Raw genomic sequence first — 19,195 nt, 5'->3', positions numbered from 1 at the left:
AAACAGTAGATTATATTAACTTTGTTACCTGCTCTCATTTCTAATGGTCCTTGTAGTTCTCTGGAGAGAGGATATAACTTCTAAAAATTTTCAAAACTTAAAAGGACAGTCAGAATCCCAAGTGCTAGAAGATACTACTGAACAGATAGCCTAAAATTCAGGATTGGAAGGCAAGGTCATAGGAACTGAACCAAAAGGATCAGCAAGGATAGCCCAGGAGGAAGGATAGAGCACTGGAACAATTCTTAAGGGTAAATACGCAGTGCCAAAAGGAGGCAAAAACACATGAAAAACAAAAGGTTTGTGTGATGGTGTCAGCTCCAAAAGGGCTTCCTGACAAAAGAACAAACCACTGGCTGGGAACCATGTTTTCTTAATCCTCCTCTGCTATTTTTCCTTGTCATGCTTGACTACTCTTAGAGCACCCATAACATTCTGAAAAGTCCATTGATGTCATGACATCAACAAGCAGTTTGGTGAGCACATGAGGGAAGCAGATGTTAATAGACCTATTTCCACTATCTCAGGAAACTAATTTTTTTTCCAAAGTAAGTAAATGGTCTAGAAGAAAATCAGGATTTGATTTGCTAAAAACTTTTACAATTACAAAAAATACACTTTCATAATTTTAGTCTCTAACTCTACTTTCTCTAGAGTCAAATTAATCCAAAAGACAGGTAGATGGCTTCTCACTGGACCCTTTTATTAATAGTCCAATACTAAGAATAACTCTTTCTGTTAAGTCGTAAAAGATCCTATAATAGGGTATTTCATCTGACCAGATTTCTTCATAGATCCTTATTCTGCTTATATTCACAAACTTTAAAAAAAATTCTCTCTCATTTTTCTAGTCTACCAAGTTAAGGTTAAGGAGTCATTTCCCAAAAATAAATTTTAAAATGGATAGGAAAAGAACCACAATTTTTTCCTTACCCGAGACCTGTGTACAGGATTATCAAAATCAGTCCCTTCTGGAGCGAGAAGCAGCCAACCACCATAAATAGGTTTTGCCTAGAGGGAAAAAAAAAAAGGTCAGGTCAAAGGCAGTTTCAGACTAAACAGATGTGTTAAGGATAGAGTCAATAAACAGGCAGTAACTAAAAGACAAGTCATTTCTACTTAGCAAACTCCAAGAACCTTAATCCATAATTCCAAGGTAGTATATCTCAAGAACAGAGGAAGTTTCAGAGGTTCAATAGGAGGTAGTTCAAGGAATGAGTGAAATTCAACTTCACCATCTCTGCAAGAATATAAGCATTTATTTAATTTCATAAATTCATCAATAAATATTAAACACTTACTATGGTGCTGAACACTATGCTAAATGGACCAGGAATAGCACTTCTACAGATGGTGGAATCTGAACTCACTCTTGAAGGAAGCCAAGAGGTAGAGATGAGAAAGCAGACAAGAGGGACAGTCAATTCCCAAAAGCATGGAGTCAAGAGAGTGTTATGGTCAAGAAACATAAAGAACAATGTCATTGGATCATAGAGTACTGGATCCTGCAATTTTCTTCTTACTCCTCCAGTGTTCTTGGCTTAGGAAGCTAAGAAGGGTTAGGAGAGGTAAGAAGGAAATTAAGACTGAGGTATGGATGAAGGGGACTAACACAAATGAAGAAGATTTGCAGGATCCAATCACCACATGAAGAACACAGTTTCCCCCATGAGTTTCTGATTGGACAGCTCATCAAAGAGACCAGTATCCTACAAAGAATGCAAGCAAAAATCTCTCCCACCCAGAACTACCACAGGTTATCAAGTGGTCATGTAGACAAGGTTGGAAAGATACCTCTAATTATATAAAACCTAATGTTCACTAAGATTTCATATAACAACCTTTCTTCCCCCCATCCTTTTCTTTTCTTTTGTTTCACATACATCAAGTAAAAAGAACCCAGATCCAAAGTTTTCAGTGCATAAATAAAAGAACCAAAAAATAATAAAGACAGATAATTTTGGAGGACAGTAATGAAACCATAACAGAGTAGAAACAGAATTGAGGGTTAGAGAATATGAGTTAAAATCTTTGTAGACACATTCACTACCTATTATGACCTTAGACATATCACTTAGGCAATTCAGGGATTCCACAGACATTTCTTTAAAATGAGGAACTGAAGTGAAGTGAGCAGAACCAAGACAATACTGTATACAACAACAAGATTATGTGATAACCAGCTGAGATGGACTTGGCTCCTTTCAACAATAAGTGCTTCAAAGCAAATCCAATAGACTTGTGATGGAAAGTGACATCCACATCCAGAGAGAGAACTATGGAGACTGAATATGGAGCAAAACATACCTCAATTTTCCGTTTTTTTTGTTGTTTGTTTGTTTGGTTGGTTTTATTTTTTCCCTCCTTTTTTGATCTAATTTTTCTTAGATGATGAATACACAAATATGGAAATATGTTCAGTAAAATTGTATATGTTTAATCTATATTGGATTGCTTGTCTAGGAAGGAAGGAGAAAAATTTGGAACACAAGGTTTTGCAAAGATGAACATTGAAAACAATCTTTGCATGTATTTGGAAAAATAAAATACTATTTAAAATTTTTAAAAATACTTTTAAAATTTTTTAAAGTTTCTTCCACCATTCTATCTGTGATTCTATGCTACCTAAAACTTTTATACCATTTAGAAACAAAAGCACTTAGTGCATAGAGTTAAAACCAGAAATCTGTGTTTTTAGGAGTGAAGAAAGTAAAATATTTAAGTAACTTGTCCACTGTTTCTACTCTATTTTAGAAATCAGGAAGTATCTTGACAAATGCAATCTTGATTTAAGGGAAGCTATACTGAAGTGCCCTAGATCAGTGATTCTCAAAGTAGAATCCTGGGGGTTTCTGAAACCCTTTCAGAGGATCTACAAATTCAAAATTAGTTTTTATTCCTAATATGATAAATATAAATATAACCCACATTAAGAAAAACTTTTCAGACAGATCCTCAATAATTTTTGATAGGATAAAGGGATACTGAGAACAAAGTGTGTGTACCATTTGCCTAGATAACTATATCAGTAATAAGGGCACTAGAAGAATCTTAGGGAAATATTAAATAATTCTTTCAAAATAGGACCTTGATGCATATGAGGTCCCTCAAAGAGGGAAAGCGAAATCTGATCTGATCCCCTAAGCTTTCAAACGAGCTGCTAACTTTGCAAAGAATAAAACCCATCTAAAGAAAAGCAAGAAAAAGGATGAGAGCAATTTAAAGAGTTTTAAAGGGACAAAGCAGAATGATTTCAGAGAGGCCTGGAGAGATTTACATGAACGGATGCTAAGTGAAATGAGCAGAACTAGGAGATCATTATACACGGCAACAACATTATACAAAGATCAATTCTGGTGGACATAGCTCTCTTCAACAATGAGATGATTCAGACCAGTTCCAATTGTTTAGTGATGAAGAGAGCCATTTATACTCAGAGAGAAGACTGGGAACTGAGTGAATACTATAGTTTACAACATAGTATTTTTACTCTTTTTTGTTGTTGTTTGCTTGTATTTTATTTTGCTTCTCATCTTTTTTTCTGGTTTGATTTCATTTTTCTTGCGCAGCAAGATAATTGTATAAATATGTATGTGAATATTGGATTTAACATATATTTCTACCATGTCTAACATATATTGCCCACTACTTGCCATCTAGGAGTAAGGATGGGAAAAGGAAGGGAAAATGGAACACAAGGTTTTGCAAGGACTAACATTGAATAATTGTCCACACATGTTTTGAAAAATAAAAAGATTTAATAAAGAAAAAAAAGCGGACAAAGCACTTTAAAGAAATGGTCACATTTGATTAATTTGAGATTAAATTTTATTATTATCTCCTTTTTATAAAAGGACAAATAAATTCTGAGAAATAATATATAATGTCTAGGGTCACATTAGTGATAAGTGTCAAGTATATTACTAGAATCCAAGTCTTCCTGATTCTGAATCCAGCATTCTGAGCATGAGGCTATACTGTCCCAGTTTCTAGGGATAGGGATAGAAGAGATTGTTATGGAGGAGGGAGAGATTAAAATAAAAACCTTTTTAGGTAAAGCAGAAAAGTGAGAGGGTTAGAACTATGGGCCTCACTGGATAGGCTAAGAAAGCTTATTGCTAAAGGGGCCAGGAACTGGGATCACTTCAGACTGAGAAAGTAGAACAAAGGCATGTCTACTAAGCAAACAGAAATCTGACAGAGCCATAGGTGGAGGGGAAAGGAAGGAGAGACTAGGTAAGGAGAGAACACTGAGAAGCACCAGACTATCTACTAATTCAGGATCTGGCTTTCTGCCTTGCAATGCTGCGGTCAGCCAAGATGCAGATCCAGAGGCAGAAGGTGACCTGGGTACTGGCTAAGCCAAATCTTCCCTTTGGCCAAAATAAATGAGGAGCAGCAAATGAGGAATCAGCACCTAGGCCAGCCACAGAAGCCTGGTCAGAGCTGCCTGTGACTTCCATACTGTATTTTCCAAGCATAGAGAAAAATCTCAAAAGGCCCCTGGAAGATCTCGAAGCATTTCACCCAGGTAGACAAGAGTCTTTAAAGGTAGGAATGAGCAGCTAAGTGTGCAGTGGATAGAGTTTAGGGTCCGGCACTTAAGCCACTTGCTTTAGTTCTTCATCTGTCAAACGAACTGGAGAAGGGAATGGGAAACCCTTCCAGTGTCTTTGCCAAGAAAACCCCAACATGACTAAAAAAAGACTGAACAACTTACAAGTAGGGAGAATAGCAATGAATAAATGACCTCAGTAAGGCTGGATGGGTGAGTCTGGGAAAAGCTGATAGCATGGAGACAAGGAAAAGTGGGTTGCTCAGCAATTTAACCATCCATCCCTTTACTATTCATTTATTTGAATTTATTTGTATTTATTTGAAGCCTAATAGGGCGGGGTTGCCAATCAAATATCTTCCAATTCTGATTCTCTCTTTCACTTTGTCACATGGCCTCCCTTTCCCCAAACTTGAAAAAAATAAACATTTTCATGTAAAAAATTAAGAAAAGAGGATCATACAAGAAATCACCGGAGGAAGGGGGGAGTGTTTTTAAAAAGTAGATATTAAATTTTAATACTGGAATAACATTGCTTTTCTTATGAGTCCTTTGGAGCTTTGGTCTGCTCTTCATCTCTTTCTGTCTGTCTCTCTCTCCCCATCTCTTCCCCTCAATTATTATTTCCTTTTCCCCTACAATCTCTTCCCACATTAAAGTCTTCCAATATAACCAGTAAGTAATCATGTAAAAAAAAAAAAATCTTTAAGTTGGTCAGCTAGATATTGCAGTGGAGAGAGCTCTGGCCCTGGAGTCAAGGGGACCTAAGTTCAAATCTAGCCTCAGACACTAGTGGGACCTTAGGCAAGTCACTTAATCCCATTTGCCTCAGTTTCCTCATCAATAAAATAAGCTACAAAAGGAAATGTAAACCATTCCAGCATCTTTGCCTAGAATACCCCAAAAGGGTCATAAAGATTAAAACGACTCAACAAGATGTCTAAAAATATATTCTGTAGCAACAACAAGATTATACAGTAATCAGTTCTGATGGATGTGGCTCTTATCAACAACAAAATGATTCAGGCCAGTTCCAATGATCTTATAATGAAGAGAGCCATTTGTACCCAGAAAGAGGATGTGGGAACTGGGTGTGGATCACAACACAGTATACTCACTCTTTTTCTTGCGATTTGCTTGCATTTGGTTTTCTTTCTTATTTTTTCTTTCTTTTTAATCTGATGTTTCTTGTGCAATATGATATTTGTGAAACTATAGAGAGAGGAATTGCACATGTTTAACATATATTGGATCACTTACCAACTGAGGAGAAGGTGGTGGGAAGGGATGGAAAAAATTAGAACATGGATTTTGTAGGAGTAAATGTCAAAAATTATTCATGTATATATTTTGGGGAAAAAAAGGTGTAATTAAAAAAAAAATAAAACATATGCTGCATTCTGAAATTGCAATCCATCCACTTTTCTACCAAGAGGTGGGAAGCAAAATTCATTATTAGTCTTCTGGAGTTATAACTGGTCAGAAAGTTTTAAGCCTTTCAGAACTTTTCAAAATATCCTAGTCATTAATACTCCATTAACTTTAGATATTTAGATAATTTTTTCAGCTTTTCCGCCATTGTTGGATACCCTTCCATTACTTTGCTTGTTACAACAGAAACAGTGGCTAGAGAGCTATTTGTCCATATGGGGCTTTCCTCAGGCCACAGTTTGTTGTTCTTGAGTCTAGTTCTCTAAAGTACAGAACAGAACTCTGATGGTCTGATTAGGACCAAATGCACTAAATGCAATGCTAGATTTTGGTATATTTTTATTATATTATAATTATATATTATTACTATAAGTAATTCTCTCACTAATCATTTAAATCTTCTTTCATTTCAGTAAAGATATTTTTATCTATATAATTCTTACACATGTCTCAGAAGGTGGATGCCTAAATATTCTTAGTTACTTTTAATATAATTTTTTCCCTGTCTTTTCCTGATGATTTAATGGTCACAATAAGAATGATTGATAATTTTTGAGGACTTGTCTTATATCCTGTACTTTGCTGAAATTCTTCATTGCTTCAATTAATTTTTTATTAAATCTCTAGATTTTACAAAAATCATGTCATCTGCAAAAACTGATAATGTTGTTTCCTTTTATCCTATGCTTCTTTTCACAATTTCTTTTGCCTTGTCTTTTTACTACAGCTACCACTTCTAACTGTTAAGAGGGTAACAATGGACATCCTTGTTTTATCCTTGATAAAACTGGAAAGACCTTATGTTTTTCCATTAGAGATAATGCAACCTTCTCAGTTTCAGATATTATGTATCATATTAAAAGTTCTTATGTTTTTCTGTGTTTTTAAAATAAGTAAATATATTTTGCCATGTACATTTATAGATATAATTTTATGGTTTTTATAGTTTTAATATCAATATGGTCTAAAATGTTTCTAATTTTCTTAATATTGAATCAATACAATACATCCAAACTACTCCTAGTGAATGTTTTAAAAATATTGTTATTGTTCTTTTACTTCAATATTTTATTCAATATTCTTACATTAGACATAGTCCATAGTTTCTTTCCCTGCCTCTGCTATCATGTCCATATCTATTTCTCCAGAATGTTATAACTCTATTCTTTCTACTTTTTTTTTTTTTTTTTAATAATTACATAATGTTGAACTTAATTGCTCCTGGAATGTTTGAGAGAATTCACTTTGTAAAACCAATTAAATTTTTCTTCTAAGGTTCCTTCATGGAATGTTCAATTTCATCTTTAAAATAACAATGTTTAACAATAAAATAAGAGTTTAATCTGGATATTTTATGATTTTGTAAATACTTATAAGTTTCCTTTAATAATAGTTAGTATGTAATCAAGCAAAAGAATTTCTAATGATTTTATTTCATCTTCATCATCTATTTATGTTTATATTGGTAATTTGATTTTTTCTTAATCAATTAGCTAATGGTTTTGATGGTTCTTTTTAATAACTCCCAGTTTTATTTATAAATTCAATGATTTTTCAATTTTCTTTATTGCTTTGATTTTCAAATTTTCTTTTTTTTATGTTTAGGTGAAATTTTTTATTTGTTGCTTATTTAGATTTTTTTCAGTTGTATATCCAATTCACTGAATTATTCAGTGATGAAAGTTGATGAAAATATTGTTGAAATTAATTAAATGTACTAATTTCCTCTCAAAATTAGGATTAAATTCTTTATTCTTTTAGTACTTAATTCTTTAGTATAAAATTATTTAGCCTCAAAATTTCAGTCTTTTCTTCAAAGGTCCTTTACTGATTATAATTTTTAGTTCAATGAAAGATGTACTTAATATTTCTGTTTTTCTGCATCTGTCTTATAGAATTTTTAGTGATCTAGTACAGTCAGTTTTTGTAATAATACTATACACGTGAGAAATATGTATACTCTTTTAGATGCTCATTTAGTAGTCATTATAACTGTTCTAAAATTCTATTTAGATCCTCGTTAATATTGTTAAATGTGTCAAGGTCTGAAAGGGATATGTCGAAATCTCCAAATATTAAAAATTTTTTTGTCTAATAAACTTTTATATAATAACATTGTAAACTCAAACAACTTTGAAAGATTTCACTCCAATAAATGCAACGATCAACAACAAAACAGCAACCAAACAAGTTATATTCTGACAGAATTAAAATGAAGAAATGATTTTGGACACAGCCAATGAAGGCATTTGTTTGGACTATATGTTTGTTACAAAAGTTTTCAGGAAGAAGAGATAGGGAAGGGGGCTTTAGAGAGGAGAGGATTAGAGAAAGAAAATAAATGCTTGTTTACTGAAAATAAAATCTGAAGAAAAAAAGATAAAAGGATAAAAGAAGAGGAATGTGATAAGCACTAGTAATCTGTAATTGAAGTATTTTGCTCCCAATTCCTCTATTCTTTATCTTTTCATACAGCTTAGACCCATCAATGGTTCTTAAATTTTCTTTTTAATCCCTCCTTATGATTCACTCTCCCAAAATTAATTTGTTTTGGTGTGACTTTCTTCCCCCAACACACATACTCTATCTTGGTCTTTAGTTCCTTTTCTTCTTTCCCATATTTCTTTTGAAAGTTATGTTAGATAAGATTAATCGCTAATATTCTAAATTTATTTATTAATAATAAATTAGAAAGGAACATAGGGTAGGAGTGAGGAAAGGAGGGAGGAAAGAAAGAAAGAAGGAAGGAAGAAGGAAGGAAGGGAAGAAGGAAGGGTAAAAGGGAGAGAGGGAGGGAGGAAAGGAAAGAGGGAGAAAGGAAGGAGGAAGGACTGAATGATTAAATGAAATTCTGCCAAAGTAAAAAAAAAAAAAAAAAAAAAAAAAAAATGGTTGAGGCAATATATTTGTCTTTGGCACCTGAAAAGTAGGTCAACTCTACCTAGACAAATGCTTCCTATTCCTTTTCTTCTCACAGACCCTACACCTACTCACACATTCTCTAACCCAACATGGATTTATCCTTCCCTTTCCCCTTCCCCCAATTCAAGAATACACTAAATTGAGAGTGTAGATGAGATTTCTATGTATGAGTGTTTGTAAATCTGGAACTATCTGACCAGGCCCTGTATTCCCATGGGGAGTAGGTTCTTTGTTCCTTCTACTTGAATGCTTCTTAGTATCTTTCCCAAATAAAATCTCAAGTTTAAAAACTAATATTCCCATTAAGTAGCATGCCACCTTTCCACATCCTACTCTACTTCTAGGGGGACATGGAGGAAGATGCTAACCCTGATGGACCACTGCACTGTCATCTTACTGAGATCTGACTGATGTGTGGCCTAAACCAGAAAACCAGAAAAACAGCAAAAGACTCTTAAAATAAGATGTGGGAGTCTAGTATTACTGGGATTGGCACAGAGGATTTGCTCTAGGCTCAGAAAACCCAAAGGATTGAATTTAAGAAATAAGTTAACAAATCCTAATCTGAACCTGTTTGTTCAAAACCACATTCATGAAACAGATGCTTGTTTTCCAAGCAGACAGTCCAGGACAGGCATAAACTCTAGACTATTAAATAATTTCCAAAGAAAATGAATGCAGCATTGAACAAAACATTCCAAGGAACCATTAGTTCTATAGACATAATGCTATAAAAAGGCCATCAGAATGATCATGTACCAGAGTTCTCTGATGCTGCAAATGCATTATGGCTTAATAGGAAAAACAGGAAGAAATGGAAACCTACATATGGCCCTTGTTTTTAAAATGTTACCTCTAAACCATTTCCCTGGTAATTAAATTCAATCTAAAACAGGGCCTGGACTTTGGTAGCATCATTCAAGAACTGGAAACTAATGGTGAAAAATTATCCTTGTATCAGTTTTGAAAATAAAAGGCTTCAATAAAAACTAATTAAATAAGTAAATGTTGAAAAGTACCTTTACATGTATTTGGAAAATTAAATATTACTTAAAAAACAGTGGAATGGCTAAACAAATGATAGAAGATTGCCACAGAATATTATTGGAAGAAATGATTATGATGAATAAGGAAAAGCATGGAAGAAATTACATAAACTGACGCAAATTGAAGCAAACAACCAGGAAAACAATACTCACAATGTAACAACAATGTAATGGGGGAAAAAAAAACCCACAAAATGATTAAAAATCAATATTGCAAAATTACTAAAAAAGCCTACCCCCCACAAAGATAAAACTCTCTATACTCTTTTGCAAAGGTGAAAAAATTCATGGATGTGCAATATAGCATATAATGGCATTTTTTTCCCCCAATGAAATACTGATTGATTTTGCCAACTGTTTTTTCTCTTCCTCTTTTTCTTAAGAAAAAAATTCTTTATTGTAAGGAAGAGCCCTCTTGAAAGGGAGTTGGAAGAAAATTCAATAAGAAATTTGGATGATATAAAAATAAAAGACAGTAACGAAAATGTGTTTTGTTTTTGGTTTTTATTTAAGTGGCCATTATTGGTCAGAGAACAATCTTTAAATCAGATCAGAAAAACTAAACTACATCATATCCACCCTGTTTGTCCCTTTTCCGTCCAGGTGTTCAGCAAAGAAACCCCAATGACCTGGACTCACTGACTCCACTCGGCGGGCTCTCTTCCAAGGCAGCCAAAACAAAGTCACACTGTCCCAGGTCCAAATTGAAACCCATGTGACAGGAAGAATTTCTTGTCCTTCTGGTCCTGGATAGCCTCCAAGGATGAAACTTCTCCCACAGAACCTCATTTCCTTTCTTCAAAGGCATTGGCAGCTATGCCATTCATTCACTCACTCAGCAAGCATTTCTTAAGCTTCTATTACACACCAGAACTGTTTGAGGCCCTCAAGATTCAGAGACCAAAAATAATTAAATGAAACAGCCCCTGCCTTCAAGAAGCTTACGGTCCCACAAAATCCAGTGAAAGTAATTTCTCCCCTGCCAATTTCCCCTCACTTCCTCCTGGGCTCCTGGGATTTCTCTCCATGGGAAGCCCTAAATCAAGCCTTACAACTTGGGATTTTCTCCTCTCTATAATCCCTTCCTCATCCCCTTTCACTCAAAGATCTGGATTGCTAAAGGAATACAAGCATTTGGCTACGCTCTGGGCCAACAGACAAAGGACCACAGGGGAGGATGAAGGGCCCAGGGAGATCGGACAAGGTTGCCATCACTGCCTTCCTGCCTGTTTCTGACTCACCAGACTTGACTTTAGCTGACTTCTTCCCCCCAGAGCATTCTACTGCCATGCCGGTCCTCCCATTTAGATAAATCCACTCCAGGGTCTGGCCTAGGCGGGCCACTGTGGCCTACATGACCACCCTCTACTCTGCCAGCTTCCTTTTATGTATTATCTACTCTTCTTCCCCGATTTAAATGTATCCCCAGTGCTTAGTACAGTGCCTGGCCCTGACACCAAGTCTAGGTTGCCATCTGTTCCCACCAGATATTTGTAAACTCGGATACAAAAAGAAGAAACAATCACTCACTAAGAACCTACTGTGTGCCGGGCACTGTGCTAACTGCTTTACAAAGATTATCTTACCTGAATAACCCTGGAAAGTAGGCGTCATCTGGTATACCCTATGTCAAAATGGTGACCTTCTCAACCATGCAAGGTAGAGAGAGAACTCAGAACGCAAAATTTGGGGGGTCGGGGAGGGGGGAAAGAATGTTTTTATAAGTAATTGGGGAAAAATATTAAATTAAAAACATAAGGAAAATAAGAATGAAAAAAAGTAGGTGTCATGATTATTCTCACTTTATAGTTGAGGAAACTGAGGCAAAAATTTGAATTTGGGTCTTCCTGGCTCAAGGCCCAGAGTTCTATCCACTGCACCACCTAGCTGCCTCTGAAAACCATTTTACAATGAGCTCTGAAAAGCAATCAAAGGTGCTTGAGCAACAAATAAATAAACAACTTGAAAAACCAAGTAAAAATAAAATTTAAAAACTAAAAGAAATTTTTTTAATTTAAAGAAATGCATGAACTTATGCTAATAAAGTGAGCAGAATCAAGAGAACATTGTACACAGTAACAAGATTATGAACTGGGATGGACTTGACTCTTTAACAATAGAATGATTCAAGGCAATTCTCTGCATCCAGAGAAAGAAATATGGATACGAATATGAATCAAAGCAAAATATTTTCACTTTTTTGTTGTTGTTTGCTTGTGTTTTTTTCCTTTCACCTTTTGATCAGATTTTTCTTGTGTGGCATGGCAAATATGGAAATATGTTTAGAACAACTGCGCATGTTTAACCAACATTGTGTTACTTGCTGTCTATGGGAGGGGATAGAAGGGAAGGTGGGAGAAAAATTTGGAACACAAAATTTTGCAGAGGAGAATTATTAAATTATTTGTATTCATTTATTTAGTTTTGCGGGGGCAATTGGGGTTAAGTGACTTGCCCAGGGTAACACAGGTAGGAAGCATTAAGTGTCTGAGGTCAAATTTGAACTCAGGTCCTTCTGACTTCAGGGCCAGCGCTCTATCCACTACACCATCTAGCTGTCCCCAACAGAGGTGAATACTGGAAACTATCTTTGCATGTATTTGGAAAAGTAAAAAGCTATTTAAAAAATATTTTTTAAAGCCACTGAATTTCAAGGGAAAGACCTATGGGTTCAAATCCAGGTTCTAATATTTGGCTTGAGGGTTTACAAAGCACTTGACATATATTTGAGCTCTCCAGCAACTTGATGACTTAGGCATCAGAAATACTTTCATTCCTATTTTATGGAGGGGAATACCAAAGTTCACTGAGGTTAAGTATCCTGCCCATGATCACAAAACCAATGTAAAAGGAAAGAAATGAACTGATTAGCTCTCCTTATTGGAAGAGCCATTCATCATTTTGCCAGGAATAAATTGTTCCAGGACCCAGTTTCCCCACTTATAAAGCAAAGAGGTTGAACTAGGAGATTTCTAAGGTCTCTTCCAGCTTTAAAAGCTATGATTGTAAGAACCTACTATAGTGGATATAGATCAAGAGTACTTAATTTTGTTTGTGTCACGGAATCCTCTACCACAGTCTGATGAAATCTAGGGACCCTTTCTCAGCAGAATGTGGTGGTGTTGGGTTGTTTTTTTTGTTTTTAATTCTAAATTGAAGGAAATACTACATTTCAGTTGCTGTTTGTTGTTTTCAATTGCATCCAACTTTTGGTGACTCCATTTGGGATTTTCTTGGCAAAGATACCGAAGCAGTTTGCCATTTCTTTCACCAACTCATTTTTTATGGAGGAGAAACTGAGACAAAAAAGATAAAGCTACTTGCCCAGGATCACACTGCCAGTAAGTGCCTGGGTCCATATTGAACTTGGGAACTCTCGGTCCAGAGTTCTATCCACTGCTCCACCTGGCTACACTCCAGGTGGTATAGTATTAGACATTTTCTCAGGCACTCTGAACTTCAGAGATTGCCTTCATAAAAGGGAGACATCAATACATGCCTTACCTTTCTCACAAGGTTGTTTCCAAATGAAATAAAAGATGCAAGGCTCTTTGTTACCTTAAAGCCTATGTGTAAATGTAAGTGATATTCAATACAAGCTTGTTACCCAACAGCTAAAGGCAGACCAGAACAAACAATGGAAGAGACCTTGTGGTTTTACAAAACCGATAACCATGCTGGAGACTCAGGAGAGAGACAATGCAGGTGGCTGGTCTTCAGGTCTCTCAGCACTTAACTCGCTTCTCCAAACCCAGGCACAGAAAATCACCTCTTCAAGCATGGTAAAAATTGATGACTAGACATAGTAAGATAGCTGATGGAAAGATTAAACAGAATGCAATTATCAAAAGCCTGAAGAATTTTTGTAACACAATTTTCTGTCATTCCATTTGAATTTTTCTTGACAAAGATACTGGAGTGATTTGCCATTTCCTTTCTTCAGCTCATTTGACACATGTGGAAACTGAGGCAAATAGAGTTAACTGATTTCCCTAGTGTCACACAGCTAATGTTTGAAGCCAAATTTAAACTCAGGTTCTCCTCACTCTATCTACTCTGCCACCTATCTACCTCAACCCTCCCTAATGTTGCAAATAAAAAAAAAAAAATCAAATAAAACAATGCTCCTCTGCACAATACCTCCAGGAAAAAAAAAAGATATCAATCAATCAATCAATGACCATTTAGTCACACCTATTGCCAGATACTCTACTCAGCTAAGGATATAAAAAGAAATAAAAAGTCTGTGCCCTCAGAAAGTTTACAATCCAAGCTGAAATGCTAGGGTCTCCCATGTCATACAATACAATCAATTCTAAAGTTACTTAAGAAAGACCTTAAGAGCATCTTTGTAAAACTTTTTTCTGATCAACTTGTGAATGCTTATCTTGTGAGTTCTCCATCAAAATAAAGGAAAAAAGGAACCCACATGTACTAATGTATTTGTGGCAGCCCTTTTTGTAGGGGCAAGGAACTGGAAACTGAGTGGATGCTCATCAGTTGGAGAATGGCTGAATAAATTGTGGTATATAAATGTTATGGAATATTATTGTTCTGTAAGAAACAATCAGCAGGATGAGTTCAAAGAGGTCTGGGGAGATTTACATAGACTGATGCTGAGTGAAGTGAGTAGAACCAAGAGATCAATGTACACAGCAACAGCAAGATTATATGATAATCAATTCTGATGGACGTGGCTCTTTTCAACAATGAGGTGATTCAGACCAATTCCAATAAACTTGTGATGGAAAGAGCCCTCTGAATCCAGAAGGAGGACTGTGGGGACTGAGTGTGGATTACAACCTCTATTTTCACCTTTGTTGTTGTTTGCTTGCTTGTTTTTTTCTCTCATTTTTCCCCCCTTTTAATCAGACTAGTCTTTGGACTAAGAGAGACAGTCAAAAGAATTTTCTTTTATTACTAATCTGGCATTAAATAAAGGGCTTAAATTCTCCACACATAACTCTCTCAAACCCTTATGATCTCATTTTTCTTGTGCAGCATGATAAATGGGGAAATATACATAGAAGAATTGTACATGTTTCACATATATTACTTTCTATCTAAGGGAGGTGGTGGGGGAAGGGAGGGAGAAAAAATTGGAACACAAGGTTTTGCAAGAGTGAATACTGAAAACTATCTTTGCATATATTTTAAAAACAAAAAAGCTATTATATTTAAAAAAAAAAAAAAAAAAGGAAAGGTTTGGAAGACCTATTATGCTGAATGGGATAGTGAGATGAAAAAGGAGGTATAGGAGGATTATCTAGCAGCAAAGAGGGCCTAGCTTCAGTTGTATAATGTAAACTTGTGAGGGGAGCTAGATGGCACAGTGAATAGAATCATATTCATGGGTTCAAACCCAGCCTCAAAGATTTTGTAACCTTGGGCAAGTAACTTAGCCTTGTTTGCCTCAATTCCTCATCTATAAAATGAAGACAGAAACAACAAATTCCTTTTAGTATAGAGACCAAAAAACAAACAAAAAAAAATCCCAAATGGGGTCACAAAAAGTAAGACAGGACTGAAAAACAACAAAAGTAACATGTAGTGAATATAGTCAAAAATAATTGCATGGTTTTCTACACTTTTATTCAATAGTACATGTAGGAATTCCTCCAGATTTTCAATGGACAGAACACAGGGGACAAAAGTTCAAATTCTACATCTAATACTAACTGCAAGACCCTGGCCAAGTCACCTAATTTCCCTGGGCCTCAGTTTCCTCCTCTATAAAACAAAGGGATTGGGTACAATGATCTCTAAGGTTCTTTTCAGTCCCTATGATCTCCAACTACAAAACCATATCCCCAGTTCCATGTAAACTCTCTTCTAAGCGCCAGAGGAACACTCCTCACAATCTCAGGAAAGACATCTCTACCTGACATCTAAATGAATCACATCCAAAACTAAGTTTGCTATCTTTCCCACTTAAACACGTTCTTCATACTGACTTTCCTATTTGTCAATAATGTCAAAATTCAGCCAGAGTCCCACTCAGTAGGACAACTCTGTCACTAGTTCCCAGGCTTTCCTCTTACAGGTACCCCACTCAGCTGATGAATTCTTCCCAGCTCAAATCTATCTCCCTCCAGAAGACCTTCATCAGTTCTGTTTTGGTATGACTGGGGTCTATTCAAAAGCCTGATACACTTTGGGTACATTGTTGAACTGAATCCCCATCTTCACTTTTAGCATATAGCCCACTAATGCAGTTACATAATATTTATTCCAGCTGCCCATAGGTGTCTTATTCCCCTAATTGGCTAGAAGCAGTTTGGAAAGCAAATATATTTTATGTAAATTTTAATCTCTATTAGTACCTAGCTCAATCCTCTTTACAGTGTAGGTGATTAATAATCACTTATTAAATTATTCTGTATGATGATATGACCCAATGGAAAGACAATTGGAATGTAAGTCAGGAAAGCTACATGACCAGGCTCAAATTATCTCGGAGTTAATCAATAAATATTTGTTACGCATCTACCAAGTGCCAGACACTGTGCTTACTAAGCACTGCACTTAACAAAGAAAAGCATAAGATTGTCTCTGACCTCAAGGAACTTATGACCTACAACACACAAAAAAGATGCTGAAAACAAGGCTGAGGAAGGTTATGGCAAGAAGGGGAGTGATAAAGTTCTGTATCCCTGGAGGGAAATGATCTGAAGAGGTGAGCATTTCAGAGCTTATATCATCGTGTAGAATGATGAGTTTCTGAAGATCATAAAGCAAATGGATGAGAAACAATGAGCTGAATTCCATAAAAACCCTCCTTAAATGGTAACAGATAAGGAATGGAGGGTCCCCAACATCAGAGGAAGGCAGGGGCCCAAGGGCAGTGAGTGCTAAGGAAATGAGAGTTTCAGAGTTGAGTCCATCTTGCAGATTGGTAGGTTCTGAAGATTATGAAGCCCAGGAAAGAAACTTTTCTTTCTCTGAATTTCAGTTTTTTCAGTAATAAATTTAGGGAATTAGACCAGGTCTGAAGTTCTTAACTGGAGTGCACAGATTCCCAAAGAGTTCTTGAATAAGCTTTCCAGAGGACCTCTGAAGTTGGATTGAAAAAAAATTAATCTTTATTTTCACTACCAAAAGTTAGCATTTCCGTCATTATCATTGTAGGCAGCAGATATTCTGAGAAAGCATCTATAGGTTTCACAAGACTGCTGAAAGGATCAATAACACAAACACAAACACATACACACACACACATACATACACACACACACACACACACACACATACACACACACATGCTCTCTTCAGTTTTTCCGGCTATAAATTTAGGTAATTAGACCAGATCTTAACCTGGAGTGCAGATTCACAATATAGGACACCTAGGTGATGCACTGGAGAAAGTGTCTGGTCTGGAGTCAGGAAAACTGATCTTCCCGAGTTCAATTCTAGCCTCAGATACTTGCTAGCTGTATGACTCTGAGCAAATCACTTAACTCTGTCTGCCTCAGTTTCCTCATCCATAAAATTAAGCTGGAGGAGGAAATGGCAAACCAGTATCTTTACTAAGATAGGGTCATAGAGAGTAAGAAACAACTGAAAAACTGAACAACAAATCTTTTCCAACGATCCTGGGAAGTAAATGCAATTATTATCCACATTTTAGATGCATACTGGGGTTAAGAGAATTTCACTAGATGCTGGGAGTTAGATAGGTTGCAATTTGCACCACTGGAGGGAACTCCAGAACAGATGAGCTCACAGATCTATTTGAGTATATAATCCAAATAAGAAAAAGATTATTTACTCCTTAGACCCAGAAGTCCTCAGTGAAAAGATATAATAGTCAATGCTTCACGGGTAAACTACCCACCCCTTTATTTATCACAAATGGAGCTCTATACTAGTCAGGTCATACAGCAAAAATGACAAAAGACTGGATCTTAGAAACTGCCAACCAAGAGATCAAAACAGTTATAGAGACCACTAACTCTCTAGGGTTTCTTTTGAGTGTTTCATGGATATCTGCTCTCAGTGGGAATATAAATGAAATGAGAAAATGTGAGCCTGGCACTAGAGCTCATCTAGATTCTAAGATCTATTCTGAAAGGCAGGGATTGAGCCGAGATCCACTCAAGGATCCTAAGAAATGAATACTATCCCCCAAAAAACTCTCAGGAAGCAAATTCCAGTTAGAAGCAAACAATGGCCTCCGTCCTACCAATGTATAATCCACTTAGGTCAATGTCCTTGCAGGAAATTCCTTAGGAGTGATTTCCTCTTGTTAACATAGGCCAATTTTTTCAGATGATGAGGATGAGGGTGACTTTGGACAACACCAACAATGATAGGGATGAAGAAGATGACAGCATTTATGTAGCGTTCAAATTGGAAGAAAAAAGCCCTCTGGCAGAAAGTTCTATGGGCAAAGTGTGCGCTCCAGTTGATATTTCTTTTGTGGTTATTTAATTTGCTTTTTTGCAAAGAAGTTTGTTCCTGTTGGTAACTTCTCCATATGTGACCTATTGTTTGGCATTTCCCATATTCTAAGCCACAGAAAAAGAAGGAGAAATACTTCTGCAGCAGCTGCCTGGACATCTTTATGAACTTATAAATAATCTACTCTCTCTCCTCTTCATTTCTTGGACTATTAATCAGCAGCCACCCTCCTTCTACCAAAACCTCCTGGTTCCCATAATTACAAAGAAGGTAAAACACTCAGAGAAATAAAAATATACATATACCTGTATATAAACATGTAATAATAAAAGAGAACTTTTATGTAGTACTTGCTGTGTACTAGGTACTGTGTTAAACATTTTACAATTATATTTCACTTGATCTTCAGAACAATCTTGGGAGGTAGATGATATTATCTCCACTTTATAGATTAAGAAACTGAAGCAAACAAAGTTTAAGTGACTTGCTCAGGATCACACAGCTAGTAAGTATCTGAGGTTGGATCTAAATATAGGTCTTCTCAATTCCAGGTCTGACTCTCCTAATTCAAGATTAAGTGAACTTCCTCATAGGAGCTGCCCACCCACCTAAACCAACCTATAGTAATAAGCTCTCTCTTTTCTCCAAATAAACAAGTAAAACCATCCTGTAAAACATAAAGTGTTATGTTACCGCAGCTAAGATGATGAAATTTCAAAAACAACTCATCTATTCAAAAGAGTGAAGTCCACTTCAAAGCAATCCTCTTGGGAAGGTGCATGACTATTCCAAGAAAGCATCTATGGCTCAAAATCCCATTATAAATCTCACAAGAGAATCT

General features: G+C 36.0%; 1 protein-coding gene across 9 annotated transcripts in view; it reads right to left on the bottom strand.

Moving 5' to 3' along the window:
* The window catches only part of MPRIP (myosin phosphatase Rho interacting protein), a 223,608-nt gene that overhangs the window by 175,138 nt on the left and 29,275 nt on the right, over positions 1-19,195 (bottom strand). For all 9 annotated transcript variants that reach the window (XM_031938253.1, XM_031938247.1, XM_031938244.1 and 6 more), the window contains exon 2: positions 934-1,011. In XM_031938253.1, the coding sequence (XP_031794113.1) occupies positions 934-1,011 (78 nt within the window). The remainder of the gene's footprint in view (positions 1-933; positions 1,012-19,195) is intronic.

The sequence above is a fragment of the Sarcophilus harrisii genome, chromosome 1, assembly GCF_902635505.1.
Source record: "Sarcophilus harrisii chromosome 1, mSarHar1.11, whole genome shotgun sequence".
Taxonomy (NCBI): domain Eukaryota; kingdom Metazoa; phylum Chordata; class Mammalia; order Dasyuromorphia; family Dasyuridae; genus Sarcophilus; species Sarcophilus harrisii.
This window is presented reverse-complemented; position numbering and strand designations above follow the sequence as displayed.